The sequence below is a fragment of the Mustelus asterias genome, chromosome 4 (genome assembly GCF_964213995.1).
Source record: "Mustelus asterias chromosome 4, sMusAst1.hap1.1, whole genome shotgun sequence".
Taxonomy (NCBI): Eukaryota; Metazoa; Chordata; class Chondrichthyes; order Carcharhiniformes; family Triakidae; genus Mustelus; species Mustelus asterias.
The window spans coordinates 20,902,235-20,923,575 of record NC_135804.1 but is presented as its reverse complement, the minus strand read 5'-3'; the positions used below and the strand labels follow the sequence as shown (position 1 = coordinate 20,923,575).

The following is a 21,341-nucleotide window of genomic DNA, read 5'->3' as shown; positions in this document are numbered from 1 at the left end:
CAGGGCTGTCTGAAATCGCCATGCCAGGGGTGATCTTCAGGTCTGCCAGGGCTAGAAGGAGCAGTCTGGCCTTAACATCCCCATCCCTGGCTAGAGTGTTGGGGTCAATCCCTTGCCCCCAGCCAGAGCCCACCCAATCCCAGAGCCCCTTGAGGGATCCTTCATCTGCAGCCTGGCAGCAGCAGAGGGGCAAATGGTCCTGCACCTCCCTCCTCAACCCCCTTCAGGGCCCAAGGAGGACTCTAGGGGACAGTGCACCGTTAGCACTGCCTCGGCATATGGCCTAAAAGGGGGCTTGAGTGGGGGTCTGAGGGGGAAAGTGAGCCTGAGTGGGGGTCTGAGAGGGAAGGGGGCCTACTTTGGGGGGTCTGAAGGGGAAGGGTGGCTGAATGGGGGTCTGAGGGAGAAGGAGGACTGAGTGGAGGTTTGAGGGGGAGGGTGGCCTGAATGGTGGGTCTTTGGGTAGGGGGCCTGATTTGGGGGGTCTGAAGGGGAAAGGGGGGCTGATTGGAGGTCTGAGGGGGTAGGGGCCAGAGTGGTGGGTCTAGGGGGTGTTGGGTTGGGTCACCTTCATGCCTGCATGCATGTGGGGTTGGTTACCCTTTATTAATGGATGGGGGGAGGCTGCCCCTCTTTGGTGAGGGGTTGGTGGTTCTCCCCTGATCAGTGGTGTACCATTTCATTTTTTGGATGGTAGAGGGGGGCCTGTCTCTGAACGCAGAGATCAGAGTACCCTTTAAAAAGGGTGTCCCAATCTCGGCACAACGGGGCTGGCCGTGGACTCCCCAAGATGAGCTCATTTGCATCTTTCAGGTTGGTGAGTCCCACCTGGCAGACACTGCCATGCCAGTGAGAAACTCTCCAACTAATATGCAGTAAATGTCAGTGTGTGCTGTTGACAGTGTGCTGTCACAGAGAAATTGTGAATTTTAAAAGGAGAACACTATATTGAAGGTAACCTTATTGCATTTAATTCCACCCCCCTCTCCCATCCATTCTAATTGCAGGTTCGTGAGTTCTCAAACACTGATAATGACAAGGATCTAGCCACACTCTTCTCAGAAAATTTAAAGGATATATCAGGTGCAACAACCAACAATTCTTTACTGATTCAACTATTCGAGTCTGTCTCTTCTGTACTGAATCAAGAGGCCAGGGCGGGATCTATGGGAAAACTGGCCCTAGAAGACAAAAAAGAGGTAGTTTTTTTTAAACATAGCTATTGTGCAAATGAATAAAACACCGATAATTATGACTTTTAGTCTTGAATATCAACTCAAATTAATAACACTTTTTCAACATTTTCACAGCTGACAGGCAGGAATGCAGATGTTGATCATTCTGTCTAAAATCACCATGCCAGGAGTGATCTTCAGGTCTGCCAGGGCGAGATGGGGCAGTCTAGCCATGACAACCCCATCTCCATGGAGAGTGGTGGGGTCAATCTCTTGCCCTCAGCCAGGGCCCACCCTATCCCGCAGCCTCTTGAGGGACCCTTCCTCTGCAACCTAGCAGCAGCAGAGGGGCAAATAGCCACTGCACCTACCTCCTCAACTTCCCTCAGGGCCTAAGGGGCCAGATCAGGGTGCCAGAGCCAGGATGCCAGGGGACAGTGCGCCATTGGCACTGCCAAGGCTTATGGCCTAAAAGGGGGCCTGAGGTGGGGCCTAAATTAATAAAGCTAGTCCTATATACCTCAGCTACCAATTTAAGAATGAGACAAATAACTTCTAAATCTGGAACTTCTGTTGGTTATTTATTTTGATCATCTGATATCAATTTCACATGAAACTTAGGTTTGAATTTATCCATCAATTCGTGATGCTTTAACATGTGTGTAATTTCTGAGATTTAGATCTGTTAACAAACTTGTGGCTACCAACTTACTTAATGATTGTTCGTGGGTCTTTACGCTGTATAATAATCACAGTTGCTCTCATTTCCCATTTAGTGTCAAAATCTAAGATCCTTTCTTAAAGAGTCAGAATTCTACTCAAATCCATGTCGCTTAAATTAATTTAGTTCAAAAACTGGTTGAAGTAACCGCAGACACTGGCTAAAATTTGAATAATTTCCTAGCTGACAGACTGTATAAAGAAGAATTCACTGAAGAATAATGAAAGTGTGTCTTTTTCTGTTTCCTGCTACCAAATACATCCCCAAGTTGAGGGAGACAATGCTTTCAAACTTGTCCGTTGTGGATGTCTCCTCACTGCACAAGGCGGTGGAAGTTTCAGAGGTTCTAAAACAGCTTACTCACAGGACTGACGAACTCACCTCTACATCACAGGTACCTCTAGTGATCTCTTCCCAGAGAGCGCGGGAGGTAGGGTCAGTGAATATTTTTAAGGCAGTGGTAGACTTCAAGGGAGTCCAAGGTTATCAGGGGTATGGAATATGGATTCCAGGCTACAGTCAGACCAGCCTTGATCTTACTGAATGGTGGATCAGGCTCAAGGGGTCGAATGGTTTATTCCTGTTCCAGATTTGCATGTTTGTGTGTTAATTATTATTCCCCCAATGATCCTAGCTGCTCTTGCTCTGTTGCCTTCTGTCAGGAAGTTTCTGTACTGAACAATTTAGTAGCAGAAAGGGTCATTCATTTGCTTGTGTTCATCCTGAAGGCAGGTCTTTGTCTTGTTGTCTGCGGATTCTTCATCCTGAGCAGGTTTTTTTTACCAGTGAAGATCTTCCACCCTCATGGGGAGGCATGAGGGGACAGATTACAAAGCCCATCTCAACCAGAACAGAAATGAAACCCATGCTGTTGGTGCTGTTCTGAATCCCACACTAGCCAAATGAACAAAGCAACCCCAGAGGAAGAAGAGATTAAAATCTATCTGAAGGTATTCATAGAGTCATAGAGAGTTCTACAGGACAGAAAGAGGCTCTTTGGTCCATCATGTCTGCGCCAACCGTCAAGCACCTATCCATTTTAATCCCATTTTCCAGTACATGGTCCGTAGCCTTGTTAGCTATGGCATTTCAAGTGCTCAACTAAATGCTTCTGAAATATTGTGAGGGTTCCCGCCTCTACCACCCTTTAAGGCAGTGAGTTGCAGATTTCCACCACCCTCTGAGTGAAAATGTTTTTCTTCATTTCTCCTCTAAATCTCTTGCTCCTTACCTTAAATCTATGCCCTTGGTTATTTACCCCTATACTAAGGGGAAAAACTCTTTCCTATCTACCCTATTTATGTCCCTCATAATTTTGTACACCTCGATTAGGTTTCCCTCTCAGCCTTCTCTGCTCTAAGGAAAACCAACCTAACCAGCCTCTCTTCATAGCTGAAATGCTCCAGCCCAGGTAACATCCTGGTGAATCCCCTCTGCACCTTCTCCAGTGCAACCACATCCTTCCTATGGTGTGGTGACCAGAACTGCACACAGTCTTCTAGCGGTGGCCTAACGAGTGTTTTATACAGATCCATCATAACCTCCCTGCTCTTATATTCTATGCCTCAGCTAATAAAGGCAAATATCCCATATGCCTTCTTAACCACCTTATTTACCTTATCTTGGTGCCTTCAGGGATCTATGGACACATACCCCAAGGTCACTCTTGTCCTCTGTACTTCCTAGTGTCCTGCTATTCATTGTGTTTTCCCTTGCCTTGTTAGTCCTCCCAAAATGCATCACTTTACAGGATGCATCACACTTTCCAGGATCAAATTGCCACTGTTCTGCCCATCTGACCAGCTCATCTATGTCATCCTGTAATCTAAGGCTTTCCTCCTCGCTATTTACTGCACCACCAATTTTTCTGCAATCTGCAAACTTACTAATCGTACTCTCCACATTCATTAATGTGCACTACAAAAGCAAGGGACCCAGCACTGATCTGTGCAGTACATCACTTGACACAGGCTTCCAGTCACAAAAACAACCTTCAAACATTACCTCCTGCCACTAAGCCAATTTTGGATCCAGTTTGCCAAATTTGCCCTGGATCCCATGAGCTCGTACCAGTCTCCTGTGCGGGACCTTGTCAAAAGCCTTCCTGTGAGGTCCATGTAGACAACATGAACTGCACTGCTCTCATCTACACACCTAGTCACCTCCTTGAAAAATTCAATCAAATTTGTTAGACATGATTTCCCCCCTGACAAAACCATGCTGACTAAACTTGATTAATCCTTGCCTCTTCAAGTAGAAATTAATTCTGTCCCTCAGAATTTTTTCCAATAATTTCCTTACCATTGAAGTTAGACTCACTAGCCTGTAATTACCTTGTTTATCCCTACTTCCCTTCTCGAATAATGGTACTACATTAGCTGTCCTCCAGTCCTCTGGCACCTCTCTTATGGCCAGAGAGGATTTGATCTCTGAAATGACTTAAACCTTCAATTATTCACACTTTTTCTTGATTGAAAACATTATTGGAAAGCAAGATAATGTAAAGAGGGAAAATGTGCTGAAGTGATTAGTTTGCTGCATTGTGCCAAGGCAGAATATTGAACTATCAGTATCTCTTTCCTATCCCCTGTTAAGTTGGAAGCCAGTTCAACCCTACTTAATATGGGTAAATCGTTGCTGACTCTCAGTGCCGTGGAAGATGATGATCCTGAGAAAAGAACCATTGCAGCCAACACTCTCTTTAATGTGGTTAACAATGTTCTGGAAGCTTCTGTAGAAAATGATCTGCAGGACGATTTGGCCACAGATACGGTAAAAATCATACAATTTACAATAGAACAAGCTCAGACTTTTGGTAATTAAATCATGGCGCTATTAAAATTGAAAGGAATTGTGCTGTGCAACTTTTTAAAGATATGTTTTTACCTTCCAGCAAAGAGTGGTATCAGAAAAGCTATTGGACACACTTGGCCATTTGCAGTCTGTGGTGCTTAATGAAGCAATAGCAGATGAAGAACCTGTTCTAATGACAATGCCTTCAGTGAGCATGTACTTACAGAGGTAAACACAAAACTTCTGTCACCCGTTTTTTTGATCAATAAGTCTAAGAAGTCTAGTGCAATGGCGTGCATCATGTTATTGAATGGACCGATGACATCCACTGTTACGTGACTGCCAGATATTTGTAGAAAGAATGTTTATGATAGGTGTAGTAACTTGCAAAGATGGGTGACCACCAAGTAGATCGATGAGTGAACGGTTTATTAAGGTAAGTGACTATGTACAGAGAGTGATATAAAGGCTACCGTACTCCACCACTCCAGACTCCTAACTGGCAAGGAAAACCCAGCTCCAGGATTTGCATGCTCCAGCCCAATTGGCTGAATGGGTCACATGACCCTGCTTGCCTCTTAAAGGGCCACACTTCTACAGTAGGGAATTGAATTCTTCCCACTTCGAAGTATCCAGAATCAGATTTTCCCACCTTGGTTATATCACAGCCAGATGCAGAGTAAACCTTTCCCTCATTATGACTCTTATATTTTGCCATGTAGCACCCATTTTTCATGAGCTAATAAACCTGGAAATGTGCACATATTTCCATCTACAGTGCACCATCCACCACACTAAGAAGGGTGGTTGTACTGACGACAGAAGCACAGGCTGGCAACAGTTAAAGGGAGAATAAGTTATTTAAATTAGATTCCTGTTTTTGTGGATCCTGTGGTAATTTTTTAATCACTTCAGTGCTTCATTCACTGCAGACGAAATTGGCACAGCGCATGGTGGCATTAAATAGCAAGAAGGTCCCCTTCATATTGCGCTGAATACTCCTCCCAATCTCAAAAAATTGGTGCCCAATATGTTCCTGCCCTCTCCCTCTCCTAATCCTGGCCACTGCAACCTCCTCCCAAAATGAATATCCCCTCACCCCCAACACCTCCCCCCCCCCCCCCCCCCACTCCACCCCCCTGCCATTGGCCATCGTTATCCTTCCCCACTGGTATATCAAAGATGTCCATCATCTACAGGAAGCACATAGAGTCATAGAATTATAGAATCTACAGTGCAGAAAGAGGCCGTTTGGTCCATCGAGCCTGCACCATCAACAATCCAACCCAGGCCCTATACCGTAATCCAGTATTTACCCTGCTAATGCCCCTGACACTCAGGGGCAATTTGGCATGGCCAATCAACCTGACCTGCACATCTGTGGGACTGTGGGAGGAAACCAAAGCATCCGGAGGAAACCCACGCAGACACAGGAGAACGTGCAAACTCCACAGTCATCTGAGGCTAGAATTGAATACAAATCCCTGAGTCTGTGAGGCACCAGTGTTAACCACTGTGCCACCGTGCCACCAGTTTTCATCTCCATCACCTCGAAGGACAAGAGGGAAAGTCTTTGGGAACATCATAGGCCCAAGGTTTCCCTCCAATCATACACCATCCTGGCTTGGATGCAGTCACAGAATGCCAGTGATGGAGTGGGTGAATATTCAGCTGTATTTTGGTGTCAAATTTTGTTTGCTAATGCTCCTGTGAAGCTTCTGGGACTTTGTACAATCGGCAATGGGCGGCACGGCAGCACACTGGTTAGCACTGCTGCCTCACAGCGCCAGGGACCCGGGTTCAATTCCAGCCTTGGGTCACTGTCTGTGTGGAGTTTGCACATTCTCCCAGTGTCTGCATGGGTTTCCTCTGGGTGCTCCAGTTTCCTCGCACGGTCCAAAGATGTGCGCGTTAGGTTGACTAGCCATGCTAAATTGACCCTAGTGTCAGGAGGATTAGTAGGGTAAATATGTGGGATTACGGGAATAGGGCCTGGGTGGGATTGTGGTCGGTGCAGACTCGATAGGCCAAATGGCCTCCTTCTGAATAGTAGGGATTCTATGATTCTACGAATGCTGTTTATAAATACAAGCTGTAGTTGTTGAAAAGGTGATGATAATACATTTGCCTTAAGTGTGAGACATGACAGCTCGAGATCATGTTCAGACCACTACAGTCAGTAGTAAATGCTCATTCATAGAGAACGTGAGTAGGTCAACAGTTGCTGGCACTAAAAGCCAGTTGCTGTAGTGATAAACATTACTTATCTGGTAAAGGCAAAGGTTTGGAAGGCAAAGTTCAAAGTCAAGGTTTAGCTTATTGTTTATTCTGGGCTGAACATTTAATCAGAACTAAGAAAAAAATGAATTCTGATAAGTAGAAACTGAATTAGCCTGCAGGAATTGCTTACAACTTTAACACTCCCATGCTGGGTGTTAGGTTGAGGTTTGTGGACTTGAGTCTCCATTAACAGAAACACATGGGGCGGAATTTTACTGGCACGTCCACCCGAGATTCGTACGATCCCACCCGAGGCCAACAGAGAATGCTGTTCTCCGAGCCTCGCCAGCCCCCGGAATTGGGCCAGGCGTGCCGGTAAAATTCCGGTCATGGATACATTTCTCACTGAGATTATCTTTATTTAACCACCAATACACGGATCAAATAATAAATGCAGCCTGCCCTGGGTGGAGGCAGCCTTTCAAAGCTTGTAGGTTTCTGCAGACAATGCTGACCACAACTGCCAGAGCACAGATGGGGAAATCCTCCATCGGGTGGCCTGCATGGGTCAGAGGTGTGCCAACAGTTGGAATCTTCCAGTAGGTGGCCACCTTCCTATTTGCATCCAAATAGGGATGACAAGTGGGTTCCCAAGGTGGGAGGATCCAACAGAGCATCCAAAACACTGGATGGCCAGTCGTCCCATCAGGAGAGGTGAGCACTGCTGAGGCAAGTAGGAGACCTCAAAATGGAGGTGTCCCCCGATCCAGGCTGAAAATGTAAAAATAAGGAATGTGACAGCTTAGGGTCAACTGTGTGGAGCGAGAGATCCCCATTCCAGGCTGCGGCCTTCTCATCGCTGTGGCTCTGTGATTGAAAGGAGGCTCTGATGGCTCCTGGCCTACCATTGGGAGATTGCCACTGGGCAGCTGCCCAGCTCCAACCTCAGGAGGGGGCATTGATATCAGGAAGGTGATGGCTTGTTCTGGAAATGGCCCCTTAATTGTCCTAATTGGCTGTCCACCATGGAGCAGATTGCTGGTCCCCATTACAGTCCATCTCCAGCAAGGTTGCTCAGAGATCTAAACACAGTACGCAACTTTCAAAAATTCCCCACCACTTCCCTAAGCCTCAACCACCCCCACTGGACTGATGAGGTTCTGTCTTGTGTGCCTCAGTAAAGATTCTTCAAACTGATTGGTTAAAGAGATGCACGGGGGGGTCAACTGGTGTGGCGAGCTGGTAAGATCGCAAAAGAGGAGAAAAACTGGCTTTGTGCCTTGTTTCTTGCCTCCTGCGATACTGCCGGCACTAAAAGCCAGTGGTGGGAGGGGGTTGGACAAGGTGATATCCGGGGGTGGGGGGGGCAATATCCAGGGGGTGGGGGGAGAGATCAATCTCTTGTACACTTGTACACAGAACACTGAGAAAACAGCGCATGTACGATGGTGCCCTCTAACTGTCATCAGGCAGCTTTCCATCCACTCCCCCTACTGGCATGAATCACACTTTGCCTCATTTTTTGCACTAAGTGGCATAAGATACCGCCTGAGGGCTCATCAAAAAAAATAATGGGCACGATTCTCTCCCGTTTTCATGCTCGTTTGGCACTTAGGATTTTTTTGTTAAGATTGCCCCCACAGCATCTGCAGGTCAGTCAGATCTCAAATTCCTGGTAAAGGATGTTGCAATGTTTTTAAAAGTCCCACAGAGATGAACAGTGCACTGTATGGTTTCCAAGCTGAGACCAAAATCTGTGCCTAATGTTTCAAAGCATGTGTGCCTGATATATTCCAATCTTGCTTTAAAATGTGCACATATTTTGTGGAGTTTTAAGAAGTTACCTCGGGGCTCTAAATGTTCTTTGGAGCAAACTCATTTGGCAAAAGTCCTTCTGGTTTAGAACTCTGCGTAACCAGGAATATTGTCCGTCCAGTATGTTATTATGATAACAAGCACAAGGGACACAGTGATGCATTTTGATGAGGTCTGTGTCATCACACTGAGTATTTGCAAACAACCAAATGTTAAGTTTAAGCAATCGATTGCCTCAAAAATGAAGTAAAGCTAACTTCATGGATTTAAAAGCCAGCCATTAAGAAAAACACCTTGACCAGCTTAACAATGTGTTTAAAACTAGACACAGGAGGTATTTTTGTAATTAAATTCTCACAACTTCAATTTGGATCTTCCATTTTCCGTTAGCTTTTGCCAAAGTACTTAATGTCCCAGTAAATGAGCCGCAGTAAAAACCACTTCCAGAGATGGCACCATGCCATAGTGAGAGAAATTTGGAGGGTACGTCAAGGGAAATCATTCTCATTGATCATTACAGTCCAACACTGACTCAGAGCTGGAACAGAACTCTGCCATTTTGTCAGGAATACGGAATACAGCTGAGCAATAAACAGTTTTTAAAAAGTGTTCGTTCGAAACAATGGGCGGAATATTCTGTAATAACGGCGAGAATACTGGAACGATCCTTGCCAGTCTATCGGTGGGGGGGGGGGGGGGGGGGGGGGGGGGTGGAGGGGGGGGGGCGTCGGGAGGGAGAAAAATTCTGGTGAGCCCGGCTGCAGAGATGTCGGGCACTGTTTCGCAAGGGCGCCCCAATCTCACAGTGCGCTGGGAGATTCCCTCCCCCCATGATTAACAGAACCACCCCCATCAGCAGCACGTTCCCCCACCCCCTCCCTAGCACGGATCTCCTGCATCGGGGCATTGGTGCCCTCTGATGGGTCCCCCTGCCTAACCCCTGATATGCTCCCCAACCATGCCCCCTTCTTGATCCATCCCTGCACAACCCCCCTTCCACAATCGCTTTGCTCCGCACAACCTCCCCCCTCCAAAACCACCCCCCCAAATGACCCTACCTACACGACCTTACCTGCATGACCGCCCCCCCCATCATAGCTCTTCCATCCTAGCCGCCCATCATAGCCCTTCTATCATAGTCCCCCCCGCCCCCCCATCATAGCCCCCACTCAGGCCCCACCCCTTTGGCACTGCCCCTGGCACAGCACTGCCCGGTGTCCAGTGGGTACTGCCTGGGTGCTAGGTGGACACTGCCAGTTGGGCACCACTCAGCCTTGCCCCTGACCACCTGGGGGCTTCCGAGCCCCCCAACATAGCCAGCGCATCAGGTTTCCGCTAGTGGAGACCAGTAGTGATTCTTACCATTCTCGTGCCGCGCCCGAATGTTGGAAGATCCCGGGAGCTGGGAGAATCCTGTTTCGAATGGGTTATGCTTATTTAAATGCTATCTCAAATATAGAATCATAGAATCACAGAATCCCTACAGTGCAGAAGGAGGCCATTCAGCCCATCAAGTTTGCACTGACCACAATCCCACCCAGGCCCTATTTCGGTAAACCCTTGTATTTACCCTGCTAATCCCCCTGGTACTAGGAACAATTTATCATGGCCAATCAACCTAACCCGCATATCTTTGGACTGTGGGGGGAAACCGGAGCACCCGGAGGAAACCCACGCAGACACAGGGAGAACGTGCAAACTCCACACAGACAGTGGCCCCAGGCCAGAATTGAACCCGGGTTCCTGGCGCTGTGAGGCAGCAGTGCTAACCACTGTGCCGCCGTGCCGTACTTGGCCCCACGCCCTTTCTGGGCATGATCCGGTTTGTGCCATTAGAAAAGGGGATGGGATGGTTGCAAACAGTTTGGCGCTGGACGCAGAACTTTTAGGCCCACATGCAATTTTCCAGAATCGGTGCAATCTGCACCAGTCGCGACGGGACCGGAAAATCACCCCCTATGTATGAACTTGGCTTTGCACAAACAGGGATCCATGGAGAAGACTACATAATAATTAAATCCTTTTGAGTTTCCCCATAAATATTTGTTTCTTTTTGTGTCTTTGAATCAGAAACATAAAAGACAATGTTTTCTGGGTTCTTTCAGGTTGTTAATGCTCCCTCTAGCGGCAACGCAATTAAAATTGAGAGTGTGACAGCTGCCAATTTATGTTCAAGTTATCCCTGCTGAGGTTTCTTCAAAGAGATTTCAAAAAAACTTTTTAAGTTTTTAAAGAAATTTCAAAAGAAGTTAGCAATAAAATGTTTTTTGATCACTGCCCTGCTGTGATACAGAACTGGGATTGTTTTTTTTTAAATGCCTCACCCTGTTTGAACCAGCACCACCTGCTGGACTTAATTATTTAAGAATGGAATTTTGTTTTGGTCCAAGAGAATCAGTGCTAAATTTCAAATTCTATGTTGAGAAGTCCGTGTAATCATCAAGAAGGAAGGAAGTGCATTTATGCAGCGCCTTACACATGCCAAAGCGCTTTACTGTCAATCAGTTACTTTTGCAGCACGCACACTGGTGTCAGGTAAACAATCAGAGAAAGTAATGTGAGCACAGCTAAGTCCCAGAAAGAGAAATGAGATGAATAACCAGGTAACCAGATAAAAGTTGGCAAATGCAGTTATATAAAACGTTGGTTAGGCCACATTTGGAATACTGTGAGCAATTCAGGTCACCACACTCCCAGAAGGATGTGGAGGCTTTGGAGGGAGTACAGAAAAGATTTACCACGATGTTGCCTGGTATGGAGGGTATTAGCTGTGAGGAGAGATTGAATAAACTAAGATTGTTCTCCCTGGAAAGACAAAGGCTGAGGGACGACCTGTTAGAAATTTATAAAATTATGAGGGGCATAGAGAAGGTGAACAGTTGGAAGCTTTTTCCCAGGGCAGAAATGACAATTACAAGGGGACACAAGTCCAAGGTAAGGGAGGAAAGGGTCAGTGGAGATGTGCGGGGGAAGTTTTTTACACAGAGGGTGGGAGGGTGGGTGCCTGGAATGCACTGCCAAGTGAGGTGATTGAGGCAGACACGTTAGCGACATTTAAGACTTATCTGGATAGACACATGAACAGGTGGGGAAACGAGGGATACAGGTAGTTGGTCTAGATAGGACAATGTGATTGGCACAGGCTTGATGGGCCAAAGGGCCTGTTCCGTGCTGTACCATTCTTTGTTCTTTGTAACCTGTTTTATGACCAAGGGGAAAGGTTATAGTGGAGATCAGTCAGAATTCCCCATGGTACCATGGCATCTTTTAAATCCACCTGACCAGGTAAAACAGGGGGATAGAAATTGGATCTCATTTTCCCCTTGTGTCAAAGTGCAAAACAGAGATAGAATAAGGGTGAATGTCCCCTCCCAAAGTGACCTGAAGGATTGCAAGATGACTGATCTAATATTGACCTAGCCACTTGTAAGATTTCTCTGGCGGCAAATTAAAACATGCATTGGACTCTTAGACAGGTAAATAAGGGACCTAATGTCTTCTTTACACCCTCACCAATCCCCCACCCCCCAACTAAATCTCCCCCCACCCCCCAGAAATTGGATAGTGCAACCAAAGGCTTAAGCTTCTGTTTTCAATCTCAGAATTCATCCCCATTGACCCAGAGAACTGGGTATTGAACTGATTTCACAGACTAACAATTGTGCCCCCTTTCCATTCTCTGACTTTATTATGTTAAGGTTGAGGTATCTGTGGAGGTACAAGAGGTGCTGGTCACTTGTCAAAATTATGCTAATAAGTCCCAAGGCCCAATTTCAGGTTGGCTTCTAGCCCCCCAGTTAGGGTAAGTAATCCTGGTTTGAGACAACTGGGGAAGTTTGATCATGTGAAAGTGTGACCACATGACACTTGGTCACATGATCAAATGTTTTTTGAAATGAAATTTTCCTCTTTACCTCAATATAGTCACTTGATGTAATGAATCACACGGTTTTACTTCACTCAATTCAATTACATTCCCTCCTTCCTGCTGCTTTGTTTGTTCCTGTTCCTTTGTTCCATATTCAACCATCAGCAGAAACGTTCTTTCATTACTTACATACAGTAATGTCATAGGTTTCACTCTGCTCCTCTCTCACTCACTACCTTACTGCTCTTGCTGCTGCTCCCAATTCTGGGGCTCAAGCCTCCATGGTTACCCTATTCCTCAGCCTCTGTCCATCCCAGTAAGCCCCCATTCCCTGGATTCTCACTTCCCGCTCTCCCTGTATTCATCCCACATGCCTCAAAGCTCTCCCACTGCTGATTTCAGAGACCCTCAATTTCAGACTACCCACCCCCTCCTCCACATCCCACCCCACCCAGATCTCTAGGATCTGAGCAGCAACCAATAACCAGTTTTGTGGGAGCTGGGAATTGATTCTGTTTAAAAATAATGCAATTTACTCTCCTTTTGACTCCCAACGCCAGGCTTCCAATTAGTCATTATTTATAATTCCTCACAAAGATATCGGTTGGTCATGGGGTGTACTCAACTGTAAAATTAAATCACTAAGCTTCCTGGCTGCTGGAGGCAGTGCTCGGGCTAGAAATATCTGATTCTCTGAAACTGTTGCTCCCTTTAGGAAGGTTGGCAACACACAGTCAGACAAGATACTTTGTGCAGGGCATTTCAGGAACAAATACAAAGGACAAAAGGAATGTTATGACTGGTCCCCAGATGACGTTCCCCAAATTTTTTAACCCATTTATTAACTTGCAGCTGGGATACCCCCAAATTGTCATGATCCCTAGGTGAGGAGGGGTAAACTGGCTCCCCTTCTTCAGTCAACCCCGTCGATTGGCCGCAACAAGATGAATGTAGAAAAAAAGAGGATCCCTTCCTTTACAGATAATGTTTCCCAATCCCAATATTTATGGTTTGAAAGAAGCCAACTTAGCCAGGCTTTCTTGAGTTAAAGAAAGAGTGCGTTTATTAATTATTAAATACAACAAAATGGTAAAACGCATGCATATACACCCATACAGATTAGAAGTGAGGATTGAGCCCAAAGCAAGTAAATAGAAGTATGTGAAACAGTCCTTGGATTGTCTGTGAGGACTAGCTGATAAAACGTTGAGATTCGTGATTCAAATAGTGTTGACTTCAGCAAATGAATTGTTGGTTTTGAGATTCTGGTTTTCTGCAGTTTGTTTGAGAAGCTTCCTTGTTTCCCTTTTCAGCTGTGGTCTGGCTGCCTTGGTTTGTTTCAACAATCAGAATGAGAGCACATACAAATCTTTGCAGGCGTTGGTCTTCTGTCTTTTCTCCAGTATTACACACTTACACACCCAGGACCTGTCAACCCTGACCAAAATTTGCAGTTAACTTTTATCCCTATCATTGCATATTCCTGGAAGGCAAAAGTCCCAAATTTGTCTGGGAAATTGCTCAGAGGATAGCATTCCTGCTGAGATGATACACATCTCCCATTGTCTCCATAGGAAATGACAATTATTTCTGGACAGCATCCATACTATGATGTATCTTTGTCTGGGAGCAGGGTATCACTTGTTTGCCTCTCTCTTAATATAAACCACCAGCGATTCAGTCAGTGACTGAATTTATATTCTCACCCATCTTTGGCTTATGTCCATTATTTAAAATCCACAGATCTCATTTAAAGTTCAATATTTCAGTGCATAACTTGGTGCGTTTTTCTACATCATCGTGACAACCCCAATATCTTGGTTTAATATCTCTTTAATAAGAAGGCATCTGCCTCTATTAAAACTTTGAATTCTCAATAGGTATATAATTCCTGTAGTGGGGCTTGAACCTACAATCTTTCGACTGTCACTGATCAACACTGACACAAGCATGCCCCTTGATGGCATTAGAGATCAACAATTTCTCCCAAGTAAATCTGATGCCAGAGTGAAACTGTATCAGATCAGGACTGAAACAAAGAGCTGGATGTCACTCAGGGCAAATTGCTCACCACCCATCCATCCACCCACTCGCCCCAATCGCAAGAGTCACCCGGCAATCAATACATAATGGGCTTAGAAGGCTGAGAGTAGGACTTCTGCCCCTTCAGTGGTTCTCTGGCCAGTGGTGGCAGCTCTAGCAGTCCCAACAATGTCAGATCTGAGCAATGGATGATGCTGGGGCTGCAAGCAGCTCCATAATGCTAGCAGCCATGGTGTCCGGCCTCAGGTAAGTCGGAGGTTTTGGGGCCCGGGAGAGTTTGGGCAGAGGAAATGGACGAAGGAGTGGGAATGTGTATTTTGGAGATCAGGTGAGGAGAAACAAAGTGGGTAATATCCTGGGTGGATGCCACTGATGTTCAAAGGGCACCCTCTGAAAGCTGTGCTCCTTCTCCATTGCTGCCTTTACAAGATTCTTAAAAAAAATAGGCCGATGCACTCCCTTGCACCTGCTCACGCCAGCTACTTTATGGTGTGGGCAGTGTACTTTTAGGGCCCTTTGGCTTGAAAACATGCTCGATTGATCCTTAGTAAGTTTTTTTCAAAATGGCGGGCAAGCTGCTGTTTTCGTCATCCCCCCACCTAACATATTATGGGGGACAGCTCAGAGGTGGGTGAGAAGGTGGTGACCTTGCCGCTCCTCATGTTTTACAAGCAGCCCCCCACCCCATCCCCCACCGCTGCTGAAAACATGCCCAGCAGGGGTCCATGTATTCCAGTCCCAGGATTGGCAATAAGAATTCATTATGGTGAAATTTTATGAACTGAGGGAAGGGAGTTAGATGGAGAGCATTTCTTTTAAGAATTCGGAAGACTGAGCGGCGAGTGAACTTCAAGGGGAATGTGTCTCGGTGAATAGTGGGTGTGGTTGCTGGAGCTCAGTGTCTCTCTGGAGGAATGGGTCAATGCCTTCGGGAAGGAGGATAACTAGTACATTATTTGGAAATATGCCAGTCAGCTTTCTCCATACAGAAAAACCCAAAAGTCACAATTTCTCCTCTCATTTTTACATCAGAGAGGTATTAACTGTGAGGCAAAAAATAGTGCAGTATGGTTAATGAAAATGCATAATTTATAATGCATAAAATTCAAAATTTTCTATCAATAAATGCTTCGAGCTTCACTCCACCCAGAAATACCATTGGAAAGATGCAAGGCATCTCCTCAGTCAGGGAGCTTCACCCAGATTCATTCTGGACTGACTTTGGATTTTCTCGAAAGTTATGGCATTGGTGCAAAATAAAACAATTTCACACGAGCAGTAGCATTGTAGTTAAACCACATTGTGCTCATTCATCCCAGTAACATCCATGCAAACCTGGCAGAATTGACCAAAACAGCACAATCGGGGTATTTAAAAAATCAGTGAGTTTATTGAGTTTTAAGTTTATTTACTTATTAGTCAAAAGTAAGGTTTACATTTACACTGCAATGAAGTTACTATGAAAATCCCCTAGTCGCCACACTCCGGCACCTGTTCGGGTCAATGCACCCAACCAGCGCGTCTTTCAGAATGTGAGAGGAAACCAGAGCACCCGGAGGCAATCCACACAGACAGTGACCCAAGCTGGGAATCGAACCCAGGTTCCTGGCACTGTGAAGCAGCAGCGCTAACCACTGTGCTATCGTGCTGCCCATTATCTTCAAGGTCACCAACACTTGGGGCACGATCTTACCAGTCACGCACACCACACCCCTGCTGCAGCGAGGTCGGAGAATTTGGTGCCCAGCCAAATCACCATTCACTGCATCGCCGGCGTGAATGGTTGTAAGATTCCAGCCTTGGTGTTAGATGTACTCTTTTACATTGGTTTAAGATTCAATTTGCCAGATCTAGCCCTGCCCACTAAGCTGGCCAGGCCCTGGCTGAGATTGCAAGATGGTGCCAGCTACACTAATTCACGAAGGCCCTTCGAATTGTATTTATTTCTTCCGCACACGGGCCCGAGTATGCACATTTCAAAAGGGTTTTCAGATCAAAAATACCTAATTTGCTCAGAATCTGGCTGATATACACTAATGAAACAAGCAAATGGTTCTGTATAGGAACATAGAAACATAGAAAATAGAAGTAGGAGTGGGCCATTCGGCCCTTCGAGCCTGCTCCACCATTCAATATGATCATGGCTGATCATCGAAGACAATATCCTGATCCCCCCTTCCCCCCATATCCCTTGATCCTTTTATGTAATTTCTTCTTTAAATCTTAAACATTTTGGCCTCAACGACATTGGTTTCTTTTTTAGTCATCTTCAATTATTTTAAATTAGATATTCAGAGGTGGAGGACTAGGCACTTATTAAAGACACTTTCTGTTGCTGATAAACCCAATTTTAGCGGTGTTGATACATTGCACCAGTGATCACCCTTTAAATACATCAGGGAATACTTAAAGTAACAATTACTTTCTATTACACTGCCCAATTGCAGTTGTCTATGGAAGATTTTACATTTTTGAAGAATTAAGTTAATTTTGTCAGAAACTTGAACTGTTGCCCGAAGCAGCATAAGTTTAAATATATTTTGGATGCACTTTCCTGATTTGCACCCAAAGCAAAAATTCTACCTTACTATTTTGGTTTGTAGGTAAAATTTCCATGATATTTTCCAAGTTTAAAGTTTTACGTGTTTTATTATTAGTCACAAGTAAGGCTTTACTTTAACATTGCAATGAAGTTACTGTGAAATTCCCCTAGTCGCCACACTCCGGCACCTGTTCAGGTCAATGCACCTAACCAGCACACCTTTCAGACTGTGGGAGGAAACCGGAGCACCCGGAGGAAACCCATGCAGACACAGGGAGAACGTGCAAACTCCATACAGACGGTGACCCAAGCCAGGAATCGAACCCGGGTCCCTGGCGCTGTGAGGCAGCAGTACCACCCCACTGTGCCACCGTGCCGCCCCAAATCATCATATATAACATTTGGATTTTTTCCCATTTTACAAACTTAGTTAAAATTTGTTACAAGCTAGAAATTAGACCTTGAAAGGAATCCAAATTTATACCTTCGTATGAATTGCAGCCAGTGAGATATGAAACCAGATGAAAGCACAATACAACCCTTATAAAATTTAAAATGAAAAAAGAGAATTCTGTTTAAATCTGGTGCAGAAGTATTAGCGGAGGGTTAACACATCATCTAAAAACTTTAACAAATTGGATTTAATGCGTAAATTATTAGTATAACAGGGTAGGAATTCATCTGGGTAGTACCTGGAAATGGGAAAAATAACATCAGCTACCTGTTACACCCACCACTTGATAGCCAGTTCGATTGATGTCAATGGAACTGAATATCAGGCAGGAAGTATACCAGGTGTTTATAAGTTGCATGATTCTCACTACAATCTAAGACCGAATTCTACTTCAAAGAATTTCCACGAAGGTGTAGCTAATATTAATGGAACTTTGGCAGTCCAGCGTACGATCAGTCCAGAAAAGATCACAAACTGTGATCAAATTTACACATGGACATACCCCTGACATAAAGATAAATGCAAAATTTTGCAGATGTTTGAATCTGAAACAAAAACAGAATTATGCTGGAAAATCTCAGCAGTTCTGACAGCTCTGACAAAGGGTCATCTAGACTCGAAACGTTGGCTCTACTCTCTCTTCTCAGATGCTGTCAGACCGCTGAGATTTTCCAGCATTTTTCTGTTTTTGTTACATACTCTCTTCCACCTTCTTCTGTCGGGAAAAAGATACAAAAGTCTGAGATCAGGTTTTAACTGACTCAAGAACAGCTTCTTCATTGCTACCATCAGACTTTTGAAAGGACCTAGACCACAAGGAACTACAAGAGGTCGTGAATGTAGCCCAATCCATCACACAAACCAGACTCCCATCCATTGACTCTGTCTACACTTCCCACTGCCTCGGAAAAGCAGCCAGCATAATTAAGGACCCCATGCACTCCGAACATACTCTCTTCCACCTTCTTCCATCGGGAAAAAGATACAAAAGTCTGAGAACAGCTTCTTCCCTGCAGCCATCAGACTTTTGAATGGACCTATCTTATATTAAATTGATCTTTCCATGACTCTAACATTATATTCGGCACCCTCTCCTTTCCTTCTCTCCTATGTACTCTATGAACAGTATGCTTGTCTGTATAGCACGCAAGAAAAAATACTTTTTACTGCATCCCAATACATGTGACAATAATAAATCAAATCAGATGGAGCCCATGGATCTACTTTCTTCCCAACCCCATTTGGCCAATTGCCTGGCTGGGAGCATTTATTTTCTACCCACTCTTGTGCTGTCAGTTATGGCTCAGTTGTTAGCACTCTGAGGCAGAAGATTTTTGACTTATAGCTTCTTCCCTGCTGCCATCAGACTTTTGAATGACCTACCCTGCATTAAGTTGATCTTTCTCTACACCCTAGCCATAACTGTTACACTACAGTCTGCAGTCTCTCCTTTCTTTCTCCATGAATGGTATGCTTTGTCTGTATAGCGCGCAATGAACAATACTTTTCACTGTATGTTAATACATGTGACAATAATAAATCAAAACAAATATATTAAGCTGATCTTTCTCTACACCCTAGCTATGACTGCAACACTATATTCTGCACCCTCTCCTTTCTTTCTTTTCATGTACTCTATGAATGGTATGTTTTGTCTGTTTAGCGCGCAAGAAACAATACTTTTCACTGCATCCCAATATATCTGAATAATAAATCAAATCAAATCAAACCTGATGCAGATTATGGGAGAACACCAAGGTAAACATTATTATTCAAAATCTAGAAATTATTCATGTTTAATTGATTGATATTATGAATGTCTTTTTTTTGCGTTGATCATGCAGGGAACTTTTATCAATTAAAGCTTGACATAAAGTGAATTGCTGTTGATTGTGTTTGAAGGATGGCAGCAGATAGCGCAGAAGAAAATTCCATCGTTCTGTCTGATTCCGCTATGACAAGTTTCACGCTTCCAGCTTTCCAGTCTCTGAATGTTAAAGATGACATGGACACAGTTGATGTGCGGGTGGGTATAATGCACCATAAATGAAGCTGTATCCACTATGTTATTCTTATGTGCCTATTTGAATGGAAAGGCTGAAATTTCAATTTAATCTAAAATTGGTTGAACAACTGCACTGGATGAACACATGGGAGTTCACTAGTTGAAGGGTAATTTTGAACAACTTTCCTGGTCTTTCATAAATCTGTTAAAAAAAACCCTAGAAACTCACCTGGTTTGTTAGTGGCCTGCAGTGGACCTTTCATGATGCGGAGTAGGCTGCTTAACATCCAGTATCAGTGGTGAATGTGAATAGTGCGTCAGGATCCTAAAGCTTGTGTAGAACTTCCAATTTGCATATTGTAAGTTGGCTCCCATATGAAACTGCAGGTCATCTGGTTTGCCCAAAAGACCACCCCAATGGAATTACGAGTGGGTAGATTATGATAGAATCATAGAAACCCCATCTTGCAGGAAGTGCCCATTCGGCCCATCGACTCTGCACCGACAACAATTCCACCCAGGCCCGAACCCCATATATTTACCCTGTTAATCCCTCTAACTTACGCATCCCGGGACACTAATGGGCGATTTAGCTTGGCCAATCAACCTAATCCGCACATCTTTGGACTGTGGGAGGAAACCGGAGCACCCGGAGGAAATCCACGCAGACAGGGGAGAACGTGCAAACTCCACACCGACAGTGACCCAAGCCAGGAATCGAACCCAGGTCCCTGGAGCTGTGAAGCAGCAGTGCTAACCACTGTGCCACTGTGCCACCCCAACTAGATTGTTGCCACTATCTAGTTCATTGGTCATGTGAATATATTCAAGGTAAATTTTAATTCTGAGGAGATTAAAGTTTATCTGTAAAAAAAGAGATAAATGCAGTTAAAGCAGTTTGAAGGCTATTATACTTAAAAAGTTGGGAGCATGTTGACTTAAGTGCTTAACAGCTGGAAAGATAAGAGCCTAAAACAGCAGGTGGACTTACTTAGCTGGAGAGCGGGGACATGGGGTGGGATTCTCTGGCCTCCCAGCGCATATTTCTTGGTGGTGGGAGGCAGTGTACGCTTTGCTGGTGGCAGGATTCTCGGTCGCGCCACTGTCAATGGGATTTCCCATTGAAGGCATCCCAAACTGCTAGGAAACCTCCAGGCGAGGCTGCGTTGCTGGAGGAGCCAGAGAATTACTTGGGTCTCTGGACTCTATTCAATATTAGAAGGGTCTTCAGCCTCAAGTATGAGTAGGTGGGAGTTTTACTTCACCATGCTAATGTCACATGCGGCCCCAGGAATTATCAGGCATTAATTCCTTCCCATCCAGAACAAGAACTGAAATCTAAGGAAATAATTTGAAGAGAAGTACTGCCTTCCCCTCTAAATAATGAGCAGGTTTGTGACCAATTTACAGCTGCAATTAGGATCAGTTTGACATTTCTCAGACCTGTTGCGGAAGAAACTCTAGTTTTAACATTGCAATAAACGTATTAAAAATGCACTGAATTATCTTAGTTAATTCTGCTTTATTTAGTCCATTAATGTTGGTTGAACCAAGTCAAAGTCGATGGAGAAGAAAATTGGCCGGAGTGTAAAGCAAGCAGCTGATTCACAACCACAGGCTTTTTGTCACTGCCTGAGGTGAAAGGTCACCCCTTCCAATCTTACTGCATGGAATTCCAGGATTTGTACTGTTGTTTTGGGGATGG

General features: G+C 44.8%; 1 protein-coding gene across 1 annotated transcript in view; it reads left to right on the top strand.

The window, feature by feature from the left end:
• The window catches only part of LOC144492987 (polycystin-1-like protein 2), a 139,521-nt gene that overhangs the window by 55,811 nt on the left and 62,369 nt on the right, over positions 1-21,341 (top strand). Inside the window, exons 16-20 of the mRNA XM_078211742.1 lie at positions 1,008-1,199; positions 2,222-2,290; positions 4,492-4,668; positions 4,790-4,917; positions 19,534-19,657. Of these exons, the coding sequence (XP_078067868.1) occupies positions 1,008-1,199; positions 2,222-2,290; positions 4,492-4,668; positions 4,790-4,917; positions 19,534-19,657 (690 nt within the window). The remainder of the gene's footprint in view (positions 1-1,007; positions 1,200-2,221; positions 2,291-4,491; positions 4,669-4,789; positions 4,918-19,533; positions 19,658-21,341) is intronic.